The sequence below is a fragment of the Sordaria macrospora genome, chromosome 2 (assembly GCF_033870435.1).
Source record: "Sordaria macrospora chromosome 2, complete sequence".
Taxonomy (NCBI): domain Eukaryota; kingdom Fungi; phylum Ascomycota; class Sordariomycetes; order Sordariales; family Sordariaceae; genus Sordaria; species Sordaria macrospora.
Window position 1 is genome coordinate 5,165,183 of NC_089372.1, and position 22,612 is coordinate 5,187,794.

Sequence of the window (22,612 nt, forward strand, 5' to 3'; positions counted from 1 at the left end):
GGGGCATTGAGCCAGCATTAGGCCAGCATATTGCCAGGTTTTTGGGTGTAACCTTGGATACAAGAGGAAATGCGGTGATAGTAGCCCCTACATTGGAAGCTTTGGGTACGTACTGTCCGACTATGTGGTAGTGTCCGTGGAGATCTTCGACTTGAAGAATCACCACCAGCCACAGGTCCAGCGAGCGATAGGGTGGGCTGACCGACCATTTGGACGTCCATCCTTCGTCAGCCCGTACCATTGGAGGTCGTACAAAAGGGGTATTTGGGGCTTTGTCCCTGCTGGGAAGACCAGGGGGCTTGGAGTGGTGGTACAAAAGTACTATCGTAGGGTTGGATGAAGAGACATGGGATATGCAGACAGAGAGACACTGCCATGCCGGCACCGAGACGGGGAAACGATCCGTAGGTTGGAATTGGGGGGATAGAGTTGGGGTTGGTCGATATGATGATGCCGTGATGCCGTGGAGGTGGCTGTGAAGATACATCTACCGAGAAGTTGTCCTTGTAGACAGATAGATGATTGAGAGACAAACCAGTGAGAAGCGAGTGTCTGAACGATACTCAGGACTCGAGTAACAAACTGACGCAATCTCACTGTTACGGGAATGGCCTCTCATGAAGGCCCTGTCTAGACACTCGTCTGTGGTCCGACTGGAGACAGAGCAAACTTTTCGTTATATGTGGCTTGATCTGGGGTAGTCCATCGCTTACCTCCACTCAAAATGGTGAAATGACTCCACAAAAGATCGCGTGTCTTTGGAGTCCAGACCAGAGGACAAAGTGTTCAGCGCGCTTAACATGTCTTGTTTGTCTGGCAGTTCCCGATTCACAGCTTTTGCTTAGGGGATTGACAAGAATCTTCCAGAGCTGAGTCGGGATTGACCTTGGCAAAAGCTTGTGGTGGTGCTCAGCTCGTTGGAGGTGCAGCGTGAGGTTGACAACACAAGGCATTATAATGATCATCGACAGGCAATCGCCCATTTTCGGCGGGGGTCGGCAGCCACTAACGGACACGGACACGGCCACCATCACGGCCATGGCGCCCATCGCGCTGGAACGGTAGGTTGGGCGCAGGGTAAAGGAGGGCGCCAGAGTTAGTATCCCTTTCCTTTCCTTTTTTTTCTTCTGGCGGCTGTCCTTCATGATGTCTCACCATCATGAACACCGTTGACCAGTATCGTTCGACCTTCATTGTTCGAGGCAAAGGGTGGTCGTTCGACTGGTGAAAGGGTCCAAGAATCCATCTTTAGACCCCATTGGCTATCACTTGCAGCTCGTTTGTGATCGTCGTCGTTGCTAGCAGGTAAACTAGTGACGACTGACGAGAGAAAGCTCCTATGACGCAATCTGAGACTTTTCCACTTGCCGCCCGTCTAGTCTCGTGGTGAATGGAGTTTGGAGCGATTACGCACCGGAAGGATTCACGTACCTCGCAGCTAATTGCTTTGCCTTACACTAATGCGCGGGCCGACACTGAGGGTATCGGAATTCCAAGATTTGAAGAGGTATTGGCGGGTGAAGTGGTCTGGGGCTGGGTCGCAAGGAGGGCGACCGTCTTTGGCGCTCCTAGAGATTCTGGAAGACGAAAGAGGAACTGCGGCGATGAAAAGGGAATAGTGTCATCTTGGCAAGCTGGCATGGGTCTGGAGGTCTAGCATTGCGCCGGCGTCGTTCTGGCATCATGAACGCGTTGGTCTACCGAAAGATGTGAGATGTGACTTGGTATTGGTCAGATAGACAAACAGGGGATTCGGGAGGAGCAGAGAAGAAAAGTAGGTGTATGTCAAAAAGTGATTGATTCATTGTGACAAAAACTGTGGAAGGTTCGCCGGTCTCAAAAAGCGGGAACGGGAAGGACAAGTGAGGAACGACCCTGAGGCGGACGGCTGACTGGCTACAAAATATTCAGAAACCAGAATCATACTGCCTGATGTGGTAAAGGTTCACCTCGCATTTATCAGCATTATTTCCTGTATCCCCTTTACACTTGACGTTACACAAGAATACCAAGCACCAATGCCCCTCCTCAGTTTCCGCTTTTCCTTCCACTTGCCGCACATCCAACAACCACCACAATTTTGGACAACACTCGCGCACACACACCGGCTTCAGCTGCAATCAGCTCCTCGCCCTAGAAAATCTTGATGATCACGAATCACCCAGAAGCTTTTCATACCTCCGTCATCGCGTACTGTGCTATCTGCCAGGCCTCTCATACCGGCTTTTGCTTCATCTTCATCAACACTTGATCACCAAACGCAATGCAGCCACTATCGGGTTCTCAAAATGGCAAACTCTCAAACTCTCCGATGCAATGCTATCCTCAAGCTGTTGATACCAGCACTATCCAAGTATCCGATTTTTAACTTTCAAGAAATCCAAGATACCCCCCAGTTAACACCCCAATCCTACGCACTACTCCCAGGCACTCCCCATTCAACAACCTCCAACACCCCTTCCCTTCACCTATCCCAAACCCCCCCCAACTGCCTCGAGCAATACCACTCCGAATGACTCAACCGACACCTTCCATACTTGCCAGCCATGATCAGCACTAAAAAGAGAATTAACCCAGCACAAGCGTCAGCAAACAACTCCCCCAAACCAACAACATCCTTATCACTCCTCTCAATAAAAGCAGACATTTGTAGCGGGTAATCTCACATCCTAAAGTATAAGCCGCGATCCCAAACATGACTCCCAGGATGATGTATCCGCTTAAGAGCAGCAGGGGGAAGGTGATGATGTTGCGGAGGAGCTTTCGGCACCACGCCCACCAGCTTTCTGCTGCTGAATTTTTGGTACTGCTGCTGGCGGCGGTGGTGGTGGTGATGACGGCAGGTTGTCGGCGGTAGTTATCCATGGCTATGCTGGTTGGTGTTCTTGTCGGTAGTGTCTGTATTCCTGTTGGTTTGCAGAAGAATAAGGGAGCCTGGTGGGATTGGGATTGGGATGGCCAGCGATTGTCGGAAGGGTAGGTGGATGCGTCGGACCGGTACATCTGGCGTTATGGTTGTGGCTGGCTCTTGTTCTTGTTTTTGCGGTGAGTTAACTTCGTGATGAGATGAGCAGACTTGTTCGCCTGGAAACAACGACATAGAATTTGGTGATGACGTCTTTATACGTGTTGCGAGCGGAAGCTTGGATGCTCAAGGGGCAGCATTGCCTCACACACTTTTGAGGGGTTTCGCATCACCTACATCAACAAAGGAGTTGTATATGACTATGTGAGATCTTCCCTCCTTTCAGCCTGGCAAACGGTGATGGACACGTCAGAAACACTCACTCATATGATTGAGTGTCTTTGAACATCTTGTTGTTTCAACAGGACATTGTATCATGTTCACTGGGCCTTCCTTTGCACTGCTGTCTCAAATTTTCTAACGATTTCTGGGTCTCATCATATATTGTGCAATGGTAACAACTCCAATTCCTCATGCCCGGCATCGCTTTGGATGACGGACACTCTACCATGAACAGACAGACGCTCCCTAGCCTGAGATGGAACTTGCAATGAATAAAACGTTAATTCAATTCCACAAATTCCTTCTAGAATCATCGCATCAAGTTAGAATTCTAGGCCTTCAAAAATCTCCCCCTCCGACCGAGCCCGGGCCCTTCCATCCCATCCCATTCCCTTGTCGTCGCCCTAGGCATCCGGGACCTTATAACCTCCCTTTCCTAACCCTCCTCCCATAGCGGGAGACCGGGCTCATGGCGCAGTGGTTCCAGGTCCCGTTGATGAAAACTGCATTGCCGGGTACGTCGGTATCCCGTGGTACAGCGGTTTTCGTAGGTCTGCCTGCAAGCGGGAGCGTTGTGGTTTGATTCAAGTTCCAACAACCAAGCTTTTACTGGGCGACTGAGCTTTTTGCTGTTTTTGTTGCGGTCGAGACTTGGATGAACATGATGCAGACAAGTTTTCCGCCTTTTTGGGTTGCCTTTGAAAAAGATTTGCAAGGTGAAGTCGATGTGAAGTCAATCAAGTTCATAACGCCCATTTCACCATCTTGACAATAAAAGGACGCATGGAAATTAGCAAAGATATCCTCGCGGTCGAGGGTGCGATTACCATTTCTGGCTCTGGACACTCGTTCAGGTTATCCTCAAGCCCTTCTCGCCTCGACCTTAAAAACTGATGATCTTCAACTCCCATCCTTCTCGAGCTTGGAAACGGGTGAAAAACCTTCCTGTGCGCAAACTTTTCATCTGACCTTCTTCCCCGCCAAAACCTGGTCTCAACTCGGTGCCTACCCTCACATTCACTTTAACCCTCACCTTGTTGCCATGGGAGCACGGAGCAGGCAGTCAACCAAACCACAACTATCAACCATCTCAGAAACCCGAACATTCTCCAAGCAAACCGCGACCATCTCCACGACCACAAAGAAGACTCGTAACGTTAAATTCGCCATCAGACAACTCCCGCGATGGAAAACCCACCCATTACCGCGGGTGATTCACCCCCTCCTTCTCCTCCATCGCAACCGCAACCGCAAGAAAGCATCCTCAACCGCAAAATCCTTCCCCGCGGTCTACCTCACAGCTTCTCATCCAACCTCAACCGCGACGTCATCACCCCTTCCAAGAAACCGAAAGCGAACAATAACCGCTCCGTCCGATCCATCATCGCGTCATTCGAGAGCGCGGCGAGCAAACAACCGCCACCCTATTCCCCAGTGTTCGAGTCGATTACCCCGCGATGCAGCACCATCAGAAGCAGCGCATCGACGGGCGCAAGTCTGACGAGTTTTCGGCGGGTGAAAGGTAACCAGGGCCGAGATAGAGGGGTTAGTGAGTGTCATGATGCGAGGAGGAGTCAATATCGTGAAAATGATAGAGAGGCTTGGGAGGCGGGTGACGCAGGAGCTGGGGTAGAGGGCACGAGGAGTGTGTCGACGCCTGTCATCCCAAGGATGAGCTCGATCATGCCGTTCGCAATGGATGAAGAGGATTCATTGACGCTGTTGAATTACAAATCGTATTTCAACCAGCCTTTGGCCAGGTGTCTTGATGGATTTGTCGATTTCAACGAAGGCGAGGAGGAAGTCGACCAGCAAAACGAAAAGCACGAGGACAAGAAGTTGAGAGACAAACCCGACGACTTCGACAAGGAAAACAAACCCCTCCGTATCACGAAGCGACAGGACAGAGTCAAGACGGCCCAAACCGAGACCCATATTACCACAAGTGCCCCGCGACTCGTACAACGACAATCAAGAAGACCAAGTCTCATGCACAGAAAGTCCTCGGCCTCAGTCGTGGCCTTGGAAAAGCTCATGCACGAGCTCGAGAACTTCTCAATCAACCCACCGTTGGAGGAGGAAGAGAGTGAAATCATCGCCATGGAGGAAGACAAACCAATTATTCGCCGCGACCCAACAGATGTCCAGGATTTTTGGTGGACGGTCCGTCGCAACTTGTGGGTTGACGAAGATGAGGTGTACAACCCGGATGACCACCGCGAGACTAAAATTTCAACACTCAGCAGCGACATCCCGAAGATTCAACTCCCTCTGCCTGGAACAACCGATGTCTCGACAAGGGCATCGTGTGCCTTCGCCAAGCAGATTCCGCTACCTGCGCCTCCCATTCCTTTTCGATCACCGAACAGATTATCCAGTGTTGGCCGGGGGAGTCCATCTCCCATGGGTACACCGACTCGTCTGCCGAATAGGTCGATATCCTCCAAGTCTAATTCTCCACTGAAGCACTCGGTCCTGACGGCAGGTCACCCTCCGCCCTCGCCATCTGCTTCTGTTAGGCCCGAGCCTCCGACACCCCTATCGCCGCCCAGGGTTTTTCGACAGAGTCCAAGCCCTCCCCCTAGAAGCTCCAAGCGGCCAGTTTCTCCTCCCTTGTCGACGGCGGGTAAAGACGAGTACCTGGATGGCAATACCCCAAAGGCTTCTCCATCCAAGAAGTCAACCCTTTCCTTGATGAATCAGGAACACCCCGGGTCTCGTGGTCCGAGTTCATCATCTCTTGATGTGAATGCGAGCACATCGCAGGCGGACTGGGACTCGGCTTTGGGGTATGAAGACGAAGAAGTTCATGAACAGAAAGCAGAGGATACCCATCAGCGTCGGACTCAACCCGATGGTCCTTCGTTGGATGAGATTGACGGGTTGTTCAGCCGAGTTCCCGCGGATTCTGCCGCTTCTTCCCCAGCCACAGCTGTTGCCGTTGATGGCAGTCAGGAGAATACGCCCAGAGCCGAGTCTGCTTTTGACCAGATCAAGAAAAAGATAGAGAGCAGGGAAGAGAAGAAGCGGTCCGTCCACAGCCGTCACTCGTCACTTGTACGACTGAGTGACACCTCGGAGAGTAAAAGCTTGCCCTCCCAGTCTGGGTCATATCAAGAGACCGAACAGGAACAGCAACACTCACCTCACTCACCCGAAGACCACCCTTCCCCCACTCACAGCAAGAACACCGACAGCAGCCGCCGCCACAGCCGCCGCCGTCTCCACCTCTCAGCCATGAACCTCCCGGGCCTCCGCCACCTTCGTAGTCGACAAAGCAAATCTTCCCTTTCCAGTCCAGACTCCGACAGTCTCAAAACTCCCACCACAGCCAACAGCATCAGCAGCACCCGGGCAAACATCAGCAGTCCTGTCCCCATTCTCAGTGCTGGCTTCAGCAATCCCGATGACAGCATCCCCAGTAGCATTCCTTACTCAGCCACCCTCCCGGCTCGCTCTTCTTTGGCGAGTATCAGTGAATCTGGTACTAGACCCAGATACTCCAGGTCCCAGCATTCGCAGGAAGGTCACCAGAAAACGCCGACAGAAGAAGAGGAGCAGGCAGCAGATACTGAAACGGAACAAACGACAACAGGGATGAAGAAGAAGGGAGAGACCAGTGGGACTGACGTGGTGTATCACTCGAAACAATTCGTTACAAAGGTGCCGAAGCTGGAGGAGGCGCCGAAGGGAGGTGGTGGCTTCAGAGGGCATTTTAGGAGGAGGAATAAGAGCAAAGACGAGACTAAGATGCAAAAGGAGATGGAAAGCCTGAATGACGAAGTGCAAGAGTTTTTGAACTCGCACAAGAACAACAGTCTGGAGAAGGAAGGAGCAGGCAGTAACGACCATCATCACAGGGATGGATTCAAGGAAGGGGCAACCAAAAACGGCATTACCGCAAGCACCAGCGCTTCCAGCATCCCACTTTCCAGTCACCGCTTCGACCGCCCCCAGTCCGGAGCACGAGGTAATCACCACCTGACCTCTCTCGACGACAGCCAACTTCCTCATCAGAGCCCTTTGCGCACCTCCGACGACCATGACAACACTCCCACCCAGAGCCAGACCCTCAACTCTATGAACTACTCACTCACCCTCCCAATAACCCGCCGCCCACCCCGCCCACGCGAAGACCATCATCACCTCTCCAAAATTCAAAAGTTGTTGAACTCGGAGGATAGCTTCAATACCAGCCTGCGTTCGTTTCGTCCCATTAATTCCGGTTCAAACTCGCATACGCACTCACAATCTATGCACTCTATCCCAGAGTCCAACTCGACGGGGAGTATGTACAGCCAAGACGAACAAGATGAAGAAGGGAAGAAGAGGGAGGATGCATCGATGTTGATTGGAGAGGTGTTGGAGACTGTGAAGAGTTTGGGGGAGGAAGTTGTGAAGGGGAGGAAGTTGTGAAGGGGAGGAAGTTGTGAAGGGGAGGAAGTTGTGAAGGGGAGGAAGTTGTGAAGGGGAGGAAGTTGTGAAGGGGAGGAAGTTGTGAAGGGGAGGAAGTTGTGAAGGGGAGGAGGAGGGGATGATACACCAGGTTTTAGGAAGGAGGATATATGACTAGTGTTTGGAACAAACGAAGGCAAAGAGATGGGAAATGGCTTTGAGACTAATTAGTCCTCGAAAAAAAGCCGTAAATAATAAAAACTTCTCTGGTGTTCTCGTCTTCGTTGCTCGGTCGAATTCGCACATGGCTGGATGTGTTGCTGCCCTGACAGAGTCCACCTAGCTAGACACTCCCTTATCGCCGCCATCAACACATTGCTTTCCTCCAGACTTCCCTGCATCAAATTTGAGATACCGTAACAAAACTCTAAGCATCATGTCTTTTATACAACGTCAAGTAATGCACCATGAAACAACCCAGCATTGAAGTGTATCCGACATTTAGTCACTAAAGTAATTACTGCTCAATAATTACCACGTTCGAAAGCAAACACCATCCATCATATTGTCCTTACAAGCTAGTACTATTCAACACTCCCCGCACTCCTCTCCGTCCCCATCGTCCTCGCACTCCCCATCGTACCCCTAGAATCCTTCATCCACAACCCCGTTCCCGTACTAGTAGTACCAGTGCCAACCGACGTACACAAATCCGTCTCATCTCCCCCATTGAAACCAACTTCTTTGACTCTCACCCTGACATGATTCCCATCAGCACCATTGACTATCCTCCATCCTCCCCTCCCATAATCTCCTCTAACTCCACCACTGACGTTTTCGTATCCTTCTGCTTCTGCTCCTGGTCTCATTCTTCTTCTTTTTTCCCTTTCCCATTCCCATTTTGCTCGAGCGATTTCTTCGTCTGTTGTTTCGGTTTCTCTTCTCCTGCCTCTTTCTCTTCCATTTCCTACGTCGTGTTCGTTTTCGGGGTTGTCGTTGTTGTTGGTTTCCTTGTTACCATCCTCGTTGTTATCATGTCCCTGCCCACCCCCGTTGACTTCGGCATCGGAAGGGGCATCGGAAGTGACATCGGACAGAGCATCGGAAGGGATAATGAAATCCTCCACTTCTTCCAGGGGAATGATCAAAAGGTCGGATTCCAATGTTACTGACGCCGTGCGTGTATGTCTCAGCCTATTCGCACTGCTACCTTCTGCGTCGTGGCTATCTTGGCTGTCATGGCTGTCATGGCTGTCGATGGTGCTCGTAGTTTGAGTGCTGTGGGTGCGAGAGTGCTGACCAGGGACACCAGTAGTTGTGGACTCATTGCTGGTAACTTTATCCAGCTCCGAAACGCGAGAAGAACCAGTGGCTGTAGTCCCGGTGGTGGAAGTTGTTGATGATCTTTTTCGATTCGTGGTTTTGGCTTTGATTTTGTACCAAGAGCTTGGACCGGCGTGGGAATTGTTGCTGTAGATGCCGGTGGAATGTCTTTTGTTGTTGCTGCTGCTCTTACTGTCCCTCTTGCTGTTTCGTTTGCTGTCTCTCTTGCTGCTGCTGTTGCCCTCTTTGTTGCTATGGGGACTACTAGCCCTAGTGGAAATAGTCGAAATACTCAGAGACCAGGAAGATCTGGAAGAACGACGATTGTTGCTGTTGCTACTACTTTTACTGTAGCGGTTGTTATGACTGTGATGACTATGATGACTGTGGTAGCTGTGTCGATGTTTCTTTTCTTCCAACTGATTATCGTGTTCATGTTGCTGGTTGACATCAACGTCGGCATCGGCATCGACATCGGCAGCGTTGTAATGGGCGATACCTTCTTCAGGAACAGGAGATGGTAAAGCAGCGAAAACAGATGCAGACGCAGAAGAAGAAGAAGCGTGTGTTGCTGATAATGAAGGAGCTAAAGCACGCGGACGAGGACGTGTAAAAAACAGCTTGCTGGGCGGTCGCTGGCCGGTGCCGACGTACGAGGGGGCTCGTTGATCGCAGGGGTCGTTATCGTTTTCGTCGTATTCTTTGTTTTGGTGCTCATGCTCGTTCTCTTGTTTATCTGACCCCTTTGTCTGGTGGTCCATCTTCGAAGATGGATCAATTTGGTTGGAACCAATAGATTGTGTTCTGACGCTTTTGGTTGGGCTCGCTGTCGGATTCAGACGATGATGATCTTCGTTTTCTGAGATTCGACAGTTGTTGGCTAGATTCTCCAACAACCACTGCGGCCGAGTTATCTTCTGTTGGCGGGTTGGCTTCGGGGGTGGTTCCGTCGGTGTTCTCGTCGGTGTCCTCGTCGGTGTCTCCATCACTGTCTTCGTCGGTATCGGTGTCTTCGTCGGTATCCGTTCGCTCGTCATCGTCACCGTCGCCGTCGTCGTTGTCGGGGTCTTCGTCCGCGTCGAATCCAAGTTGCTCACTGAAGCCATGGAATGCTTCGAACTCATCGTAGTTGTCGTTTTGGTCCCAGAGCTGAGCGCTCCAAAGCCATAAGTCGAGTGCTGATCCCCTTTTTGAGAAAAATGGTAAGCTTCTTCTTCCTCCTCCTGTCCCTCAATAACATCGTAATCATCATCTTCATCTTCTTCCCCTTCTTGTTCTTCTCGTTCAACAACAACACAATCACGATGCTGCTTGTTTTCGTTCTTGTGATGAGAAGAATTTACGAACCGATATTCCACGCCAAACTCTTCTTCTTCATCTCCTCCATACCCGCCAGGAGGAATAGTTCTCGAGCCAGAAGAAAAAGGCTGCTGCTGCCAGGTGGAGGAAGGAGGGCTCATAGTATTGGAAGGAACCGAAGAGAAGGTTGAATGGAAGGACCATTGGAAAGGAACCACAGGATGTCTGTTGTTGTCGTCGTCGTTGTTGACGCATGTGGCAGTGTTCGTCGTGGTGGTGGTGGTGGTGGTGTACCGGGAGAACTCCGGTGCCTGACTAAAGTCCTCCGTGGACGGCTGTATCCTAGGTAGCCCCCATGTGCTGCTCTTGCCCTGCGGGAATCGTTGCGGGAAGAACCATGATTGCAGCGGCGGCGCAGGCATACTTAAATCAACCAACGAAATGGGAACATCCGCCAGGCATTTATACGTGTGCAAGACATGGTCCGTGGGGGCGGGGACGGCCGCCATGCTTGCCAGATCCATCGCTGTCTGGCAGCGTTTGCACCGACATTTGGCTTTAGGGCCTGGAAGAGGAGGAGGGTAACCAGGCACCTGGATCTTGAGATGGGAATCTTCGTGGACAAGGCTGTAATCGATTTCGATTTCGATTCCTTTCCTTTTACCTTTGTCCTTGATGGACCTGGGCAGTTCCCCTTCGCCGAAATGGGACTCCCCGGTGTTCTCGTCGATGTAGAAATACCTTGAAGGGGCCACCATGGAGCTCTTGCCGGAGGAGTCATCTGCCATGTTGTCGTTGTAATTGTTCCGGTCCATTGTAGCGTGTGTTGTTTCTGGCATCTCCGTTGCTGCTGGTTGTTGTGAAAAGGGGTTTTTCGGACGTGTGTGTAAGTGGTGTAAAGAAGGAAGAAGATATGTGCCCTCAAGAGATCCGGCAGAGGTCTGGCCCTCTTTTGAATCCTCCGCCTTATCCATACGTGGCCTCCCCTTCCAGTGCGGATGCAGGAGACTGGTATCAACAACTTTGCCTCTCAATGCGATGCGTGGTGTTGCAGGTCGACTTGCTGAATACGTCTTGCGGCTGCTCTCCGACAGAACCAGCAGCTTTTTGAACTTTTCCAAGCCTCGTTTCCACAACCCAGTACCGGAGGTCCGGTTTTGGGACTTGCTGTGCGTCTTCTTCTCATACAAGTTCCTTCGGTCTGCATCTGCATAGTCTGCATGATACCTCCGGTTGTGGCTGGTAATGGCATCCTTCGAGTCCTTCTCCTCAACCTGCCGCAGATAATCCCTTCTCCTAAAGCCGAAACTAGTCTCGGTCGAGCTGGCACCCAGCACGTCAGCCAAGCGCTCCATGACCACCGAGTTCCGCGGTGGCTTTGGTATCGGCGGAGGAGCTGGTATTTCCATGTCATTCTCATCCCCATCCCCAGGGCCAGAAGGGGCAAGAATAGGTGGCCACCGTGTCTCCTTTGCTGCTGCTGCGGCAGCTGCTGCAGTCGCCGCCTTTTTATCCGTTCTCTTGAACCCTCCGTCGAACCCCCAGAGCCCGTTGTCTGCATCTTGTTGCACGCCCTTCCATCCGCCTCTCCAGCTCCACCTTGTTTCCCTTTCTCCTTTCTTCCCTCCTGCTGCTTCTTTTCCCCTCTGTCCTGCACCAATACCCCCATCATAGCCCCCCCTAACCCTCCCCCCTCCATCCCTCGGCCCCCTCTCCCCTTTTCCTTTCAAACTACTCGACATAAACTCCCTCTTCCACTGCCTAACCTTATCCCTCATCATCCACCTCCTCCCCCTCTTCTTCCGTGAATAACACCCCTCAATGATCCTGCTCGCCGCCTTCTGCGCCTTCTGGTTCCGCTTGGGGTCATGCCGCCATTCTTTGCTTAGGGTGCTGCTGGCCCTTGATTCCGACGTGGTGGTGTTCGTGGGGTATATATCCAGGACGGAATCTGAGGCAAAGATTGGTTCGATGGTAATATGACTCTGGTCAGTGAGCAGGTTGTTGTTTGCGGCGCTAGGGCTGCTGGAGATGGGCAAGGAGATGCTGGTTATGGGTGTGTCTGATGATCGGTTGTTGTTGTTGTTGTTGTTGTTGTTGTTGTTGTTGCAGCCGTGTGGACAGTGATGATCGTGATTGTGGTGGTGGTCATCAGGAGCCAAAGGGTGGGTACTATCTATATCTATAGGGATGGAAGGAGGCGTAGAAGATGGCAGGGAGAGGGTTAGAAGGGGAGGCGAGGGTGTTGATGAACCACCGTTACCAACATGCTGCTGTTGCTGCTGCTGCTGCGATGGCGGTGTGATGTATCGGCGGAGAGTGGTGCCGCCGCTGCAGGTGGCTGTCGTGGTGCTCATTATGGATCCTTGCGGCACGAGGGAAGTTGTGCTTTGCTGGTTTGCTTGCGAGGCGGTCTTGTTCTGGCTTTGGGTTCGAGATCCATTTTTGGGGCGTTTTCCGGTAGTAGCTTTCGGTTTCGTTTTCGATGTCTGTGAGCTTGATCTTGGTCTTGACCTTGACTGCGCTGGAGGGAAGAGGCTCGTCCAGGGCGGAGATGGATCGATGATTGATCGTGCCGTCATTTTGATGTTTTCTCCGTAAAGGACTAGCTGCCTAGCCGACAGCTTTTTTTCGGGTTAGGCAAATTGAAGCGATCCGAAGCTCGAACTCCTTTATACCCTCTGCTACCGTACCCGAATGCTAATCGCTTGGAAGAAGTTGCAGTATCCCGAGTATCGTTCCCGGTCACTTCACTCTAGATTAAGTGAAGGACGTCCTTCTTGTCGGACTGCTTCACTAAGGTATCTGTGTCCATGATCAGCAATTGCATTCCATCCCATCTTATTCTTGTATGAACGAACGATTGAACCGGTGAAACTGAGCTCAAATTTAAGCCAACTTCCATTTCCTCGGTTCAAACCAACTGGCTGATCCGAACAATGAGGGTAGATTTGGGCCGCGCGGGCGCGTAAGGTGAACACACAAAACAATGGAATTCTCAACGTACGTACCTCGATCCTTTTCTTTGTCACTCCTTCCACTTCCCGTCAAAGATTTACCGCGCCTAGCTTATCAGAGCTATATTAAGCCCCAACTTGGCCGATATTGGTCCAAATTCGAGCTTTTTTCCTTACAATAGCCGGCCGGCGCTTAATAGGTAGTAGTGTTGATGGTCGGTTATGTCCTGCTCGTTCGTCTACTTGTGCAAAACGAGGAGACGCCCGTTAAGATCTTCTCATACTCGCCGAGTCTTCCGCTTCGGTATTCGTTTCCTCCTGCTCTCCGTGTTTCGCATAAGAACGAATGACTCAAGGGTCTGGTTGCTTCAGGTCTGTCACTCCCGTCCTGTAGGATCAAAGGCCGGGATGAGTATACTGCCGCTATTGTCGATGTGTGTTAACTAGTGGTGAGTATGGCCGGCCGAGATGCAGACAGTCTCGTTGAGCGAACTTGAGGAAAGAAAAAAACAAACGCCACCCTAATTGCCTTTCATCGCAATGTGAAAATATAATTTCCACCACCTCTCATGGCATCCACCCCCTTCCAGAAGCATTCCGTGACAGCTACCCACTTGGCCTCATCAATACCGTGATCCAGAGCCGACGGCGGCGTTTCGGAAACACCAGATGAACAACTTCCATACATCCTCGCTCAAGGTTGGTCCTTGCCTTGGCCCGCTTGGACATTCGGACGGGATTCAGGGGCAACCCGCACGTACCCCTTCTGCGAAGTATCGACACAATACACACACTTCACATCAACCTCAAGCATCATAGGCCCAAAGGGCTGCCAGGAGAACAATGGACTATAATTTATACATTTACATCGCTTCCACTTAAAACATAAAGACCACGATGCCTCTACCACTATGGCACCACTGAACGCTTTTGTCAGCCGCCAGCACTCGGCAGAAACAGCTAAGGTAGGTGTAGGTGTGGGCAATTTCCTCCCAGAAAAGCGCCGTTAAGAATAACCATCAACCCCATCAACCCTTCAACCCCATTTTCTATGGCTCCCCTCAGCTCCTTCCAGCAGCAGCTTCCTCATCCTCAGCATCCTCAACCGCAGCGGGAGCGGGTCTTGGCCTTGGTCTATGACTTTCACTAGCGTCGATAGATAAACGACCGTCAGACTCAACCTCCTCTTGCTCCTCTCCTTCTCTCTTGGTACTGGGCCCAGGTTGGGATGCTTCCGGCTGTGGAGAGGACGGGACATTATTGAAGCTCCAACCTCCGGCCAATCCTCCCAAGGGACTGGGATTCGCCTCCGGCGCTATCGTTCCTAGGTTTTGGGGCGTGTTTTCTGGTCGAGGAGATGATGTTGATGGTTCTGGTGAACGCGGAGTTTGTGTCTCCCCAGTCCAGACAGGCGTTGGAGATACAGTATTAGTGGTCGTTTGTTGCTGTTCGGTAGAACTCCTGGGAGTTGTGGGAGTTGTGGGGGTAATAGGTTGGCTGTGGCTAGTTGGTGGCGTAGCAGTTAAAAGAGCTGGTTGAATTTGACTTTGAGCTTCATTATCGGGCCTTGGTTCCCTAACTGTCCGCTGCTCAGTCGACGGCCCTGCTGTTGCTGTCCCTGATGCTGCTGTCTCGCCACCGGCATTTTGTCCCGGAGCCACAGCAGCACCATTCAACCGTTCCAAAGGAAGCAGCGACCACCCCTCAGGGATCACCACACCCTCGGGCAAATCAGGACTGCCGGCTGGAATAGCCGTTCCCCAATCGGCAGCGCCATGCCTGGTGGCATTTTGTGGGAATGGTGGGATTTGTACCGGCTCTTGAGGAAGTATTACCCCATGTGCTTGCGCTTGCTGAGCATGGCGTACCCGAGCCAGCTCCGTGGCAATGTTCTGCAACGAGCGGAACTGTCCGATCGTAGAGCTCAACTCCCTCAACTCCTGATCCAGACGCTGCCCAATTTCCATCAGCTGCGTCTGAATTTGATCCATGCCAGTAGCAGCACCTTGTCCATTAATAGGTTGTTGTTGTTGTTGTTGTTGTTGTGCTGGCGGTACCTGCGCATTCACGGGCTGATGATGGGCATTAGCCATATCCTCCGGGATACCCATTCTTCTGGCCATCTCCTGGATATCCTGGCCTTGTGCGAAGCCTAATCTGATAGGACCCAAGTTAAACATCCTAACACCACCATTATTCTGGTTGTTCCCTTGGTTGCCCGGCAGCAGACCATTAGGAGCTTGGTTGGCGGGCGCTTGACCGTTAATCGGTTGAGGTTGTTGGTTCTGTGCGGCGGGAAGGTTGAGCCCGTTAAAGCCCCCTCCCGGCGCATTTTGATTCGGCTGCTGGCCTTCCCTAGAGACGGGGCGTCGGCAGGTCGGACACACTTGCTGGCGTTCCAGCCAGCTCTTGAGACATCCTTGGTGTAGAATATGGCCACAGGGCAGCTTCTTGGCACGGGTACGCTCGAGACGGATCGGGTCCTGGGGGTTCCAAGGGCGCATTTCTTCTCTGCAAATAATGCAGGTGTCGTCTTGTCCGAGATCTTGCTCGGTAGCGTCGGCATACTGATCCATGTCCCGAAGAGCCTGGCGGTAGCGCAGTAGGGCGTTTAGTCGCTTGATGAAGGATCTGGTCGTCATGAACCAGTCCCTGATAATGTGGATGGGCAATCCGTAGAACGTCATAAGAACACAGAAGAATGCCGTGTAGATGCAGAGCTTGAGGAAGTCTGTCGCCATGGTTAGTGCAACTGCGCATACCCATCAAATAACATCCGGACTTACCAGAAACCAAATCCAACGACAAGATATACAGCCCCTTGGCATCCCAGCCAGGAACCTCAATGTCCATCTCTTCCACATCGCCCTCGCTGGGCAGCTCCTCATTCTCCGCCTCTGCATCGCCCTGTTCTCTACGCCTCAGAATCTCCGCCCTGCGCTCTCTAATCTGGCGCTTCCTCTGCTCCAACCCGTTCCTCGTCTGCACCCTCGTAATATGCTGCTCCCACATGGAGAACAGATACCTGATGCCCGTCTGGCTGGAAGTCACCGTCTGTACCGCGAACTCGAAGAGGAACATAACCATCATAGTAGGACGTGCCTGCTGGACCACCGTATTGACGCAGTACTTGAGCATCCAGACGTTGTACGCCACGCTCAGGAGCAGCGAGACGGATAGGCGGGTATGGAACAGGCGTGGGTTGGCGGGCGGTTGCTGCTCAAAGATCTCGACGCGGCCTTCGCCGATCCAGCCCCATACCTTGCCCGTGACCAGCGCCGTGAACATGAACAGGAAGAAGGGACCGACTTCTTCGCGGAAGATGGTCATGGCCAAGCACGTCTCGGTGACGGCGAACCAAGCGCGTTCGTACAGTTGCTCGATCTCGACGGGGCGGAGGGGGCCGAAGCAGAGGCGCTGGAGGCCGTACATCAAGGCACCATAGAGGACGAGGATTAGGTTCGCGAGGACCTGTTGTGGTTGGAAACCATGGCTGGGTTAGCTACTGGGTATACATATACCACAACGGCAGCAAAGGTATGTTGAGGGAGTGTATGGACGTACCACGAGAGAGAGGCTGTTCTGGCCCAGATGGACGACGGCAGAGTAGAAGTTGGCTCGTTGATGGAACGCCGAAACGACGACCGAGGCCGCCAGGGCCGTCGAGCACTATGCATAGCAGTTATGGTTAGTTTGAGTCGAGTATATTTCCATATGGTCTGGGACTTGGGAATTTGGAACTGGAGCTGGAGGGAGTTTGGAGATAGATGGTTGGGGACTGGAGCTGGAGCTGAGCTTTTCTCTCTCTATCAACTGGGGAGCTTCCAACTTACCCCTGCGTACCACGCCAACCGCATCTTGGCCTGTATCTTTTGGGTGCAGTGTGCAGCAGTAATGGGCGAAAGCCGTAGCTGACAAGAAAACAAAACAGAGGTTGAACTATTTCGGTTTTAGCAATGGGAGGGATCGCACTAGTAAGTTGCCATCATGGGTGGAATGGACTGGAATGGGAATTCGTGATGGAGTGAAACGGGCAAGCGAGGTCGTCGATACCTCGAGCTGATGATGTGAGATTGACAGTGGACGTAAGCAGCTACGACGCAGACCAATGCAGGCAGTAGAAGGCACTTCTGGGGGTTCAAAAGGTGCTGTAAAGGAGAACTGTCAACTGAGGAATGGACATTGCCCGCGCCAGTAAATGCCACGTTATGGGAAACCGAACCCTGGTAAGGTAGCTTCAAGGTGACGCACCGTGACAGGGAAGGTGGCCCGAAGATCAAACCGCACAGCCACAGCCCAGACGATCCTTTCTTTGTCGCCGACACAGTTGTTCTAGAACCCTGCCTCGCCCTGCGTTGTGGCGGCTGTAACAAGAAATTGGTACATATAAGTACAACAAACAGGCTACCTTAACAACAGCAACCACTAGTCACTTTGGCGGAGTGGTTAACGCGCTGCCCTGCTATTCGTAAGAAAGCAAGTTTAGGCAGTTCCCTCGGGAGCACAGGTTCGAATCCTGTAGGTGACGCACTTCTTTTTTCTTTTTTTCTTTGCTTGTTATCACAGGTTTCTTGTCGTTGTGTGCAGCAGGTGTTCGACTTTTATCCTTTTTCGCTTCACGGTGTCCTGTGCCGGATTGGATGGAGGTCGTGTGTGATGATGCGCTTGATTGAGTCAGTTGGGATTCGTGTTTGATGTCCATTCACATTGCTTGTACACCAGAAATGGCTGACGCGGCTGCTGCACTTTTGTCTTTTTTGGAACTGTGATCAATAATCGTTCTCTTCTTCTTCTCCGTCGTCATTTTTTGTTTTCGGTCTTCGGTCTTTCTTCTTTTGCATATTTGAGCCAGATGAAAGCACTTCTCTTCGATTGGTGCATGGTTGTGAACACCTTGAACTAAGTACCAAAAAAACAAGTCTCAAAAAAGAATCGATGCCAGTAACCACGACGCAACATTGCGATCAAGGTACAATTCGTATACCGTCTTGTCTTCGCTGCCCAAGCCACCTTCGGTATTCTTTCAAGGACCTCATGATGTCGGTCATCATCCACATTCCACCCAGCTATCCAGATGCGTCCTCCCTTTTACACCTGTGGCGATGTACCTTCAACTCTCCGGTGTGACATATCAAACGATAAGCTGACCGACAATTACGAGGACGTTGGCTCTTCTTTAAACCATTCAACTGTCGTATCCGATCAACTTTCCCATATTGTCCAACATCCGGCGACCGGCGACCGGCATGTCCGAAGTCGGCATCAACATCGACATCCGACTCGGCATCCTTCCGCCGGTCTCCCGTCAAAGGGCTATCAATGCTGTGCCCAGGTACCTTACCGAAACATAGGATGCGATTCAGTGGTTATGATCTCCATGGAGACCACAGTTGCAGTTGCAGGGCAGTTGTAGGGCAGTGCCGTCATGCCGCCCGTTCGTGTCGTCTCGTGCTGTACCGCTTTCTGGATTACGGGACTAGTACCGGACAGCCAGCTGAACCACGTATGTGCGTGATCGTAGTAGTGATGAAGGACCAGCTGAACTTCAAACGGCCCAAACGGCAAGACAACTTTTACTGTGTTCGCAGCGTGGGGATTTTTTTTGGTTTGGAGTTTGGGAATGTTTCAAAATCATTCGACGTCACGATGGGTGAACATAAGATACCTTATCATACCTACCGGATCTGGACTGGAACCGGTACATTGCACTGCATCGATCAACATCACGATCACTACAGAACTTGTGGGTGGGAATATCGCGCGGGGAATAAGGTATGTTGCATCCGGCTCAAGCCGGTTTCTTTTTGATAAACGCGATAAACGCGAGCTGAACAAATCAAACAAATCATTGACTGTTCCGATGTTGATATAAGTTGGTGATGGTTTCAGAAGGAGGTGATTAGGAGTGTATATTGGGGGCTGATAACTTGCATTGGTATGCTGTGATGGTGAGCTGAAGTTTCCAACGATTATGCTTCCGCGCGCTAAAACTAACGGCAAGCATGATCTCATGACGTGCGGAGGTTCCAAAAAAAAAAAAAGCAAAGAATTTTCGGTTTAGTTATGAGGGGAGAAGAGGGATTATTATGACATAGTGGAAACGGACGAGGGGACAAAGATGTGGGATTAAAAAAGTCTATAGGTGAAGAAACGGGGAAAAAGAAAGTGAAGAGAGGATATCCGATTGACACCACCACATGCTAGCAACCTTTGTGCGCGCAACAAATTTTGAAAAGTGAATAGAGCAATACTTAACTGCCCTAGGGAATGTGCTATCGCGTTTGCGAAAAGGGAAAGAATGAAAACAAAGCCAGAAAGAAAAGGGGTATCCCATCATATGCGTATGCCAAAACACCATATTGTCCAACATCAAGTAATCCACCCCCAACTCCTTCTCAAAATGCTCAACTGAACGCCCATGGCACATTATCTCGTAAGCTTGTAAGCTTGAAGGTACGGGTAAGGTACCTACATCACACCTCCCCAGACCTGCTCCAACCACTCCCTAAACCTCATCGGCTGGAATGCCGTTCTCTCGCCCTGATTAACCAGTTCGTTCAGGTTCGTCGAGCGAATGTTATACCGTCCATTAGCAGTCTGCAACAGCCTCTGGTAGTAGAGATATGTCGCCACGTCGCCAGCACGCTGGTACTCGTTTGCCCAGGCCTCAGCTTCTTCGTAGGTTCCTCGAGTGATGCTGAATTGGGCTTCTCGTTCGTGAACTTGTTAGCAACCACATTCCACAACCTCTCAGAATCGAAAACAAGAGAATGGAGAAGAAGAAAAAGAGAGACTCACCTCCTCGAACCAATTCACAAGCGCCCACCACCTCCCCCACCACCTCCCCCACCGCCATGTAATCCCCTCTAACCCTCCACTCCCTAGGCCACCTCTCCAACGGCGGCACACCCATTGCACTAGTTCCGGTCCCCGTCAACTCCACCGCCGCTGCCACGAACCTCGCAACATCATACATGCTCGTCATAGCCACGTATGCCGTCCTCCCTTGGGGATCCCGTTCCACCACCTCCGCCGTGCCCTGCTCAACATTTACCAGGTAATCACTCATCGGTTGCATCGGGCCCATCAACCCCAGTTGCGTCCCGATTCCCCAAGGCTGCAGTCCACCGCGAGAAAACCGCTCCATGAACACACCGCAGGAGAAGACAGTGTAGTTCATCCTGTGTGAGCGGGATTGGGACCAAGACTCCAAAAGGTCCAAAGCAGCGCGTGAGCCGCGGTTGTCGAGCGGGTCCGTAGAGTTGGCCGGTGGCCGGTGGGATAGAGGGCCCTCGAACTCGGAGGGGACGAAGCAGCGGACACGGGCGCGGCGGGCAGCGTCGATGAGGTTGAGCTGCTCGTTGTTGGAGATGGTGGAAATGAGGAGGTCGACGCCGCGGAGGACATAGTGCAGTTCTTCGACGTTTTGGTAGTCTACTTGGACGAGTTGGCAGGAGGGAAGGTTTTCTTCGAATTCGGGGTGGGGCTGTTTTAAGTGTGTTAGTAGAGCTAAAGGAGGAGTAGGAAGAGGAAACCATACCTGACGAGTGAGAACAAGAACGGGATGAGCGCTCTTGGCAATCTCCTGGGCGAGGATGTACGCAAAGGAGCCACCTCCTGCGATAGCGATTCTCATCATGGCAGCAGGTTGTTGCGAGGAGGCTTTCTGGCGCATTGTAGAGTGAGGCATTCAGTGAGAGAGAGTTGGGGTTGATTATCCGGCTTGTTGGTGCTGCTGATGCCTTCTGAGATGATGTTGGAGATGAAGTGGCCATGGTCTTGAACTTATATAGGAGCCCGAAGGCGTTGTCACTTCGGGATGCATCATCGTCTCAGACAGAACCTTAAACTCTAACTACGGCAACCCAGAGGCACGGTAAACTCGGAGGGGGTCAGGAGGAGAGCTAGCCAAGCCAGAATAACGAAGGGGAGATTTCTCAAGCCAACGGCACAGGACTAGTGAGAGTCGACAGGTGAAGATCGAAGTAGTCGGGAGCGGAAGCCGATGACATCCCACACCCGATTTCCCTCACTCCCCTCCACCAGAACGTCTTTCCTTACGAGGCGGTTCGGTTCCGGCTGGCGGCGTGACTGAACATTTCAAGGATGATATGACATCCAAAGCATGTTGGTCTATCCGAACCCCAAGTGTGAGGACCAACGGTGCCCATACCGAAGATCCCCATGTCATCAATACGGAAGGACTGCCGCTTGGCCCTTTTCTGCACGGGATAGTTGGCCCGCCGTAATGGGCCACCGCGGAACCCCCACAATTCGGCAGTCTGAATAACTTGCGGGCTCTTCCGAGAGGCTTCTTCTTGCTTAGCCATACCCTGACCTCACAACTCACAACTCATGGGTCGGAAAGTCAGGGCAGAATGAGGTCAAGAATAGACGCCATATGTGAGCACTAGCGGGGCATGGTGATGGATTCTTGTTCATAACCATGAAGTTCTTGCAGCTTTGTGAGAATATGAAGGATCAGAGTTGAGACGCATGGTGATGGCGTCTTCGGTGAGAATCTGATTCGAGGTCTGGGGTTACCCGGACCGTAGATCGCATCATCTCCCGTAGGGCTGTCCCGAGGCCAAGCAACAACCACAAATGGAGATTTGAAGTTCGAAGATTGAAAGAGTTTAGGAAGTTCCTAAGAAAAGACTTGAAAATGTGGTGAGTGGACTGGGATGGCCAATTGCGTAGGTTATAAGAGATGCTGAAGATGAACAAGGACCACCACAAATTGTTACTGTCAAAGCAGAAGGGTTGGAAGTCGTGGAGTTGAGGTGTTGTATCTGGAAATTGGCAAAGCCACCCGAGGACCAACAAGCCACACTTTGATGATCAAACACTGGGGTTTGACGGTTGCGAGATGGTGCAACAAGGTGGGACAATAGGGCTGGTAAGGATGGTTATAGGGTGTTGTTGGCGATAGACGCCGTTGAGAGAGGATGATGGAGGGTGAAGTCTTGTCAACATTGGGTCGGAAAGGCGCGCTCCCGAGCGATGTCTTACTCGAGGCTTAGCGAAAGACTAAGTGAGTGCAGGATTCTTCGAGCCTTGGAAATAGACGAGAGCTGAAAGAAAAAAGTGTAGTTGAAGGAAGGAGGTTCGCGTTGTCCACTGTTACACACCAGGCTTCAGAAATAAACATCCGAAGCCTATGCTGTTCACTTGTTCTGAGCTTTGTGAAACCAAGTTGTTAATGGGAGTCTCTAAGCTGTTACACCTTGCGAGAAGCATCTGTCCCTTTTGGGATGCAGGACAGTTTGGGACGAACTGCTGCGTGATGACTTGCATATCCCGTTTTCCCATCATCCCTTGGACTCGGTAAAAGGAAACTGTAGGACTGTAATGTAACGGTGATGGGAACATGGGTTTTGACGACACCATA

At 51.7% G+C, this 22,612-nt stretch overlaps 4 protein-coding genes and 1 non-coding gene across 5 annotated transcripts; 2 read left to right on the plus strand and 3 right to left on the minus strand.

The window, feature by feature from the left end:
• Window positions 1–4,432: 4,432 nt before the first annotated feature.
• On the plus strand, window positions 4,433–7,663 carry SMAC4_07523 (uncharacterized protein; the record flags this gene model as incomplete). The annotated part of the gene is made up of 1 exon (XM_003344467.1): window positions 4,433–7,663. The coding sequence occupies one exon, from the start codon at window positions 4,433–4,435 to the stop codon at window positions 7,661–7,663; it is 3,231 nt and encodes a 1,076-aa protein (XP_003344515.1).
• Window positions 7,664–8,226: 563 nt separating this feature from the next.
• Window positions 8,227–12,621, minus strand: SMAC4_07522 (uncharacterized protein; the record flags this gene model as incomplete). The annotated part of the gene is made up of 4 exons (XM_003344466.1): window positions 8,227–9,235; window positions 9,386–9,701; window positions 9,775–10,114; window positions 10,204–12,621. The coding sequence occupies 4 exons, from the start codon at window positions 12,619–12,621 to the stop codon at window positions 8,227–8,229; spliced, it is 4,083 nt and encodes a 1,360-aa protein (XP_003344514.1).
• A 1,099-nt stretch (window positions 12,622–13,720) lies between these two features.
• Window positions 13,721–17,598, minus strand: SMAC4_07521 (uncharacterized protein). The gene is made up of 4 exons (XM_066090642.1): window positions 17,055–17,598; window positions 16,786–16,890; window positions 16,008–16,692; window positions 13,721–15,952 (listed from the first exon to the last, which is right to left on the minus strand). Exons 1-4 carry the CDS (start codon window positions 17,076–17,078, stop codon window positions 14,283–14,285), a joined length of 2,484 nt encoding a protein of 827 aa, XP_065946252.1. The 5' UTR covers window positions 17,079–17,598; the 3' UTR covers window positions 13,721–14,282.
• A 51-nt stretch (window positions 17,599–17,649) lies between these two features.
• Window positions 17,650–17,749, plus strand: SMAC4_13305. Its single transcript is given in 2 exon segments — window positions 17,650–17,686; window positions 17,706–17,749. It is a non-coding gene; the product is annotated as a tRNA-Ser (tRNA).
• Window positions 17,750–19,689: 1,940 nt separating this feature from the next.
• SMAC4_07520 (uncharacterized protein) lies at window positions 19,690–20,896 on the minus strand (the record flags this gene model as incomplete). Its single annotated transcript, XM_003344464.1, has 3 exons — window positions 19,690–19,931; window positions 20,020–20,707; window positions 20,762–20,896. 3 exons carry the CDS (start codon window positions 20,894–20,896, stop codon window positions 19,690–19,692), a joined length of 1,065 nt encoding a protein of 354 aa, XP_003344512.1.
• Window positions 20,897–22,612: the final 1,716 nt, after the last annotated feature.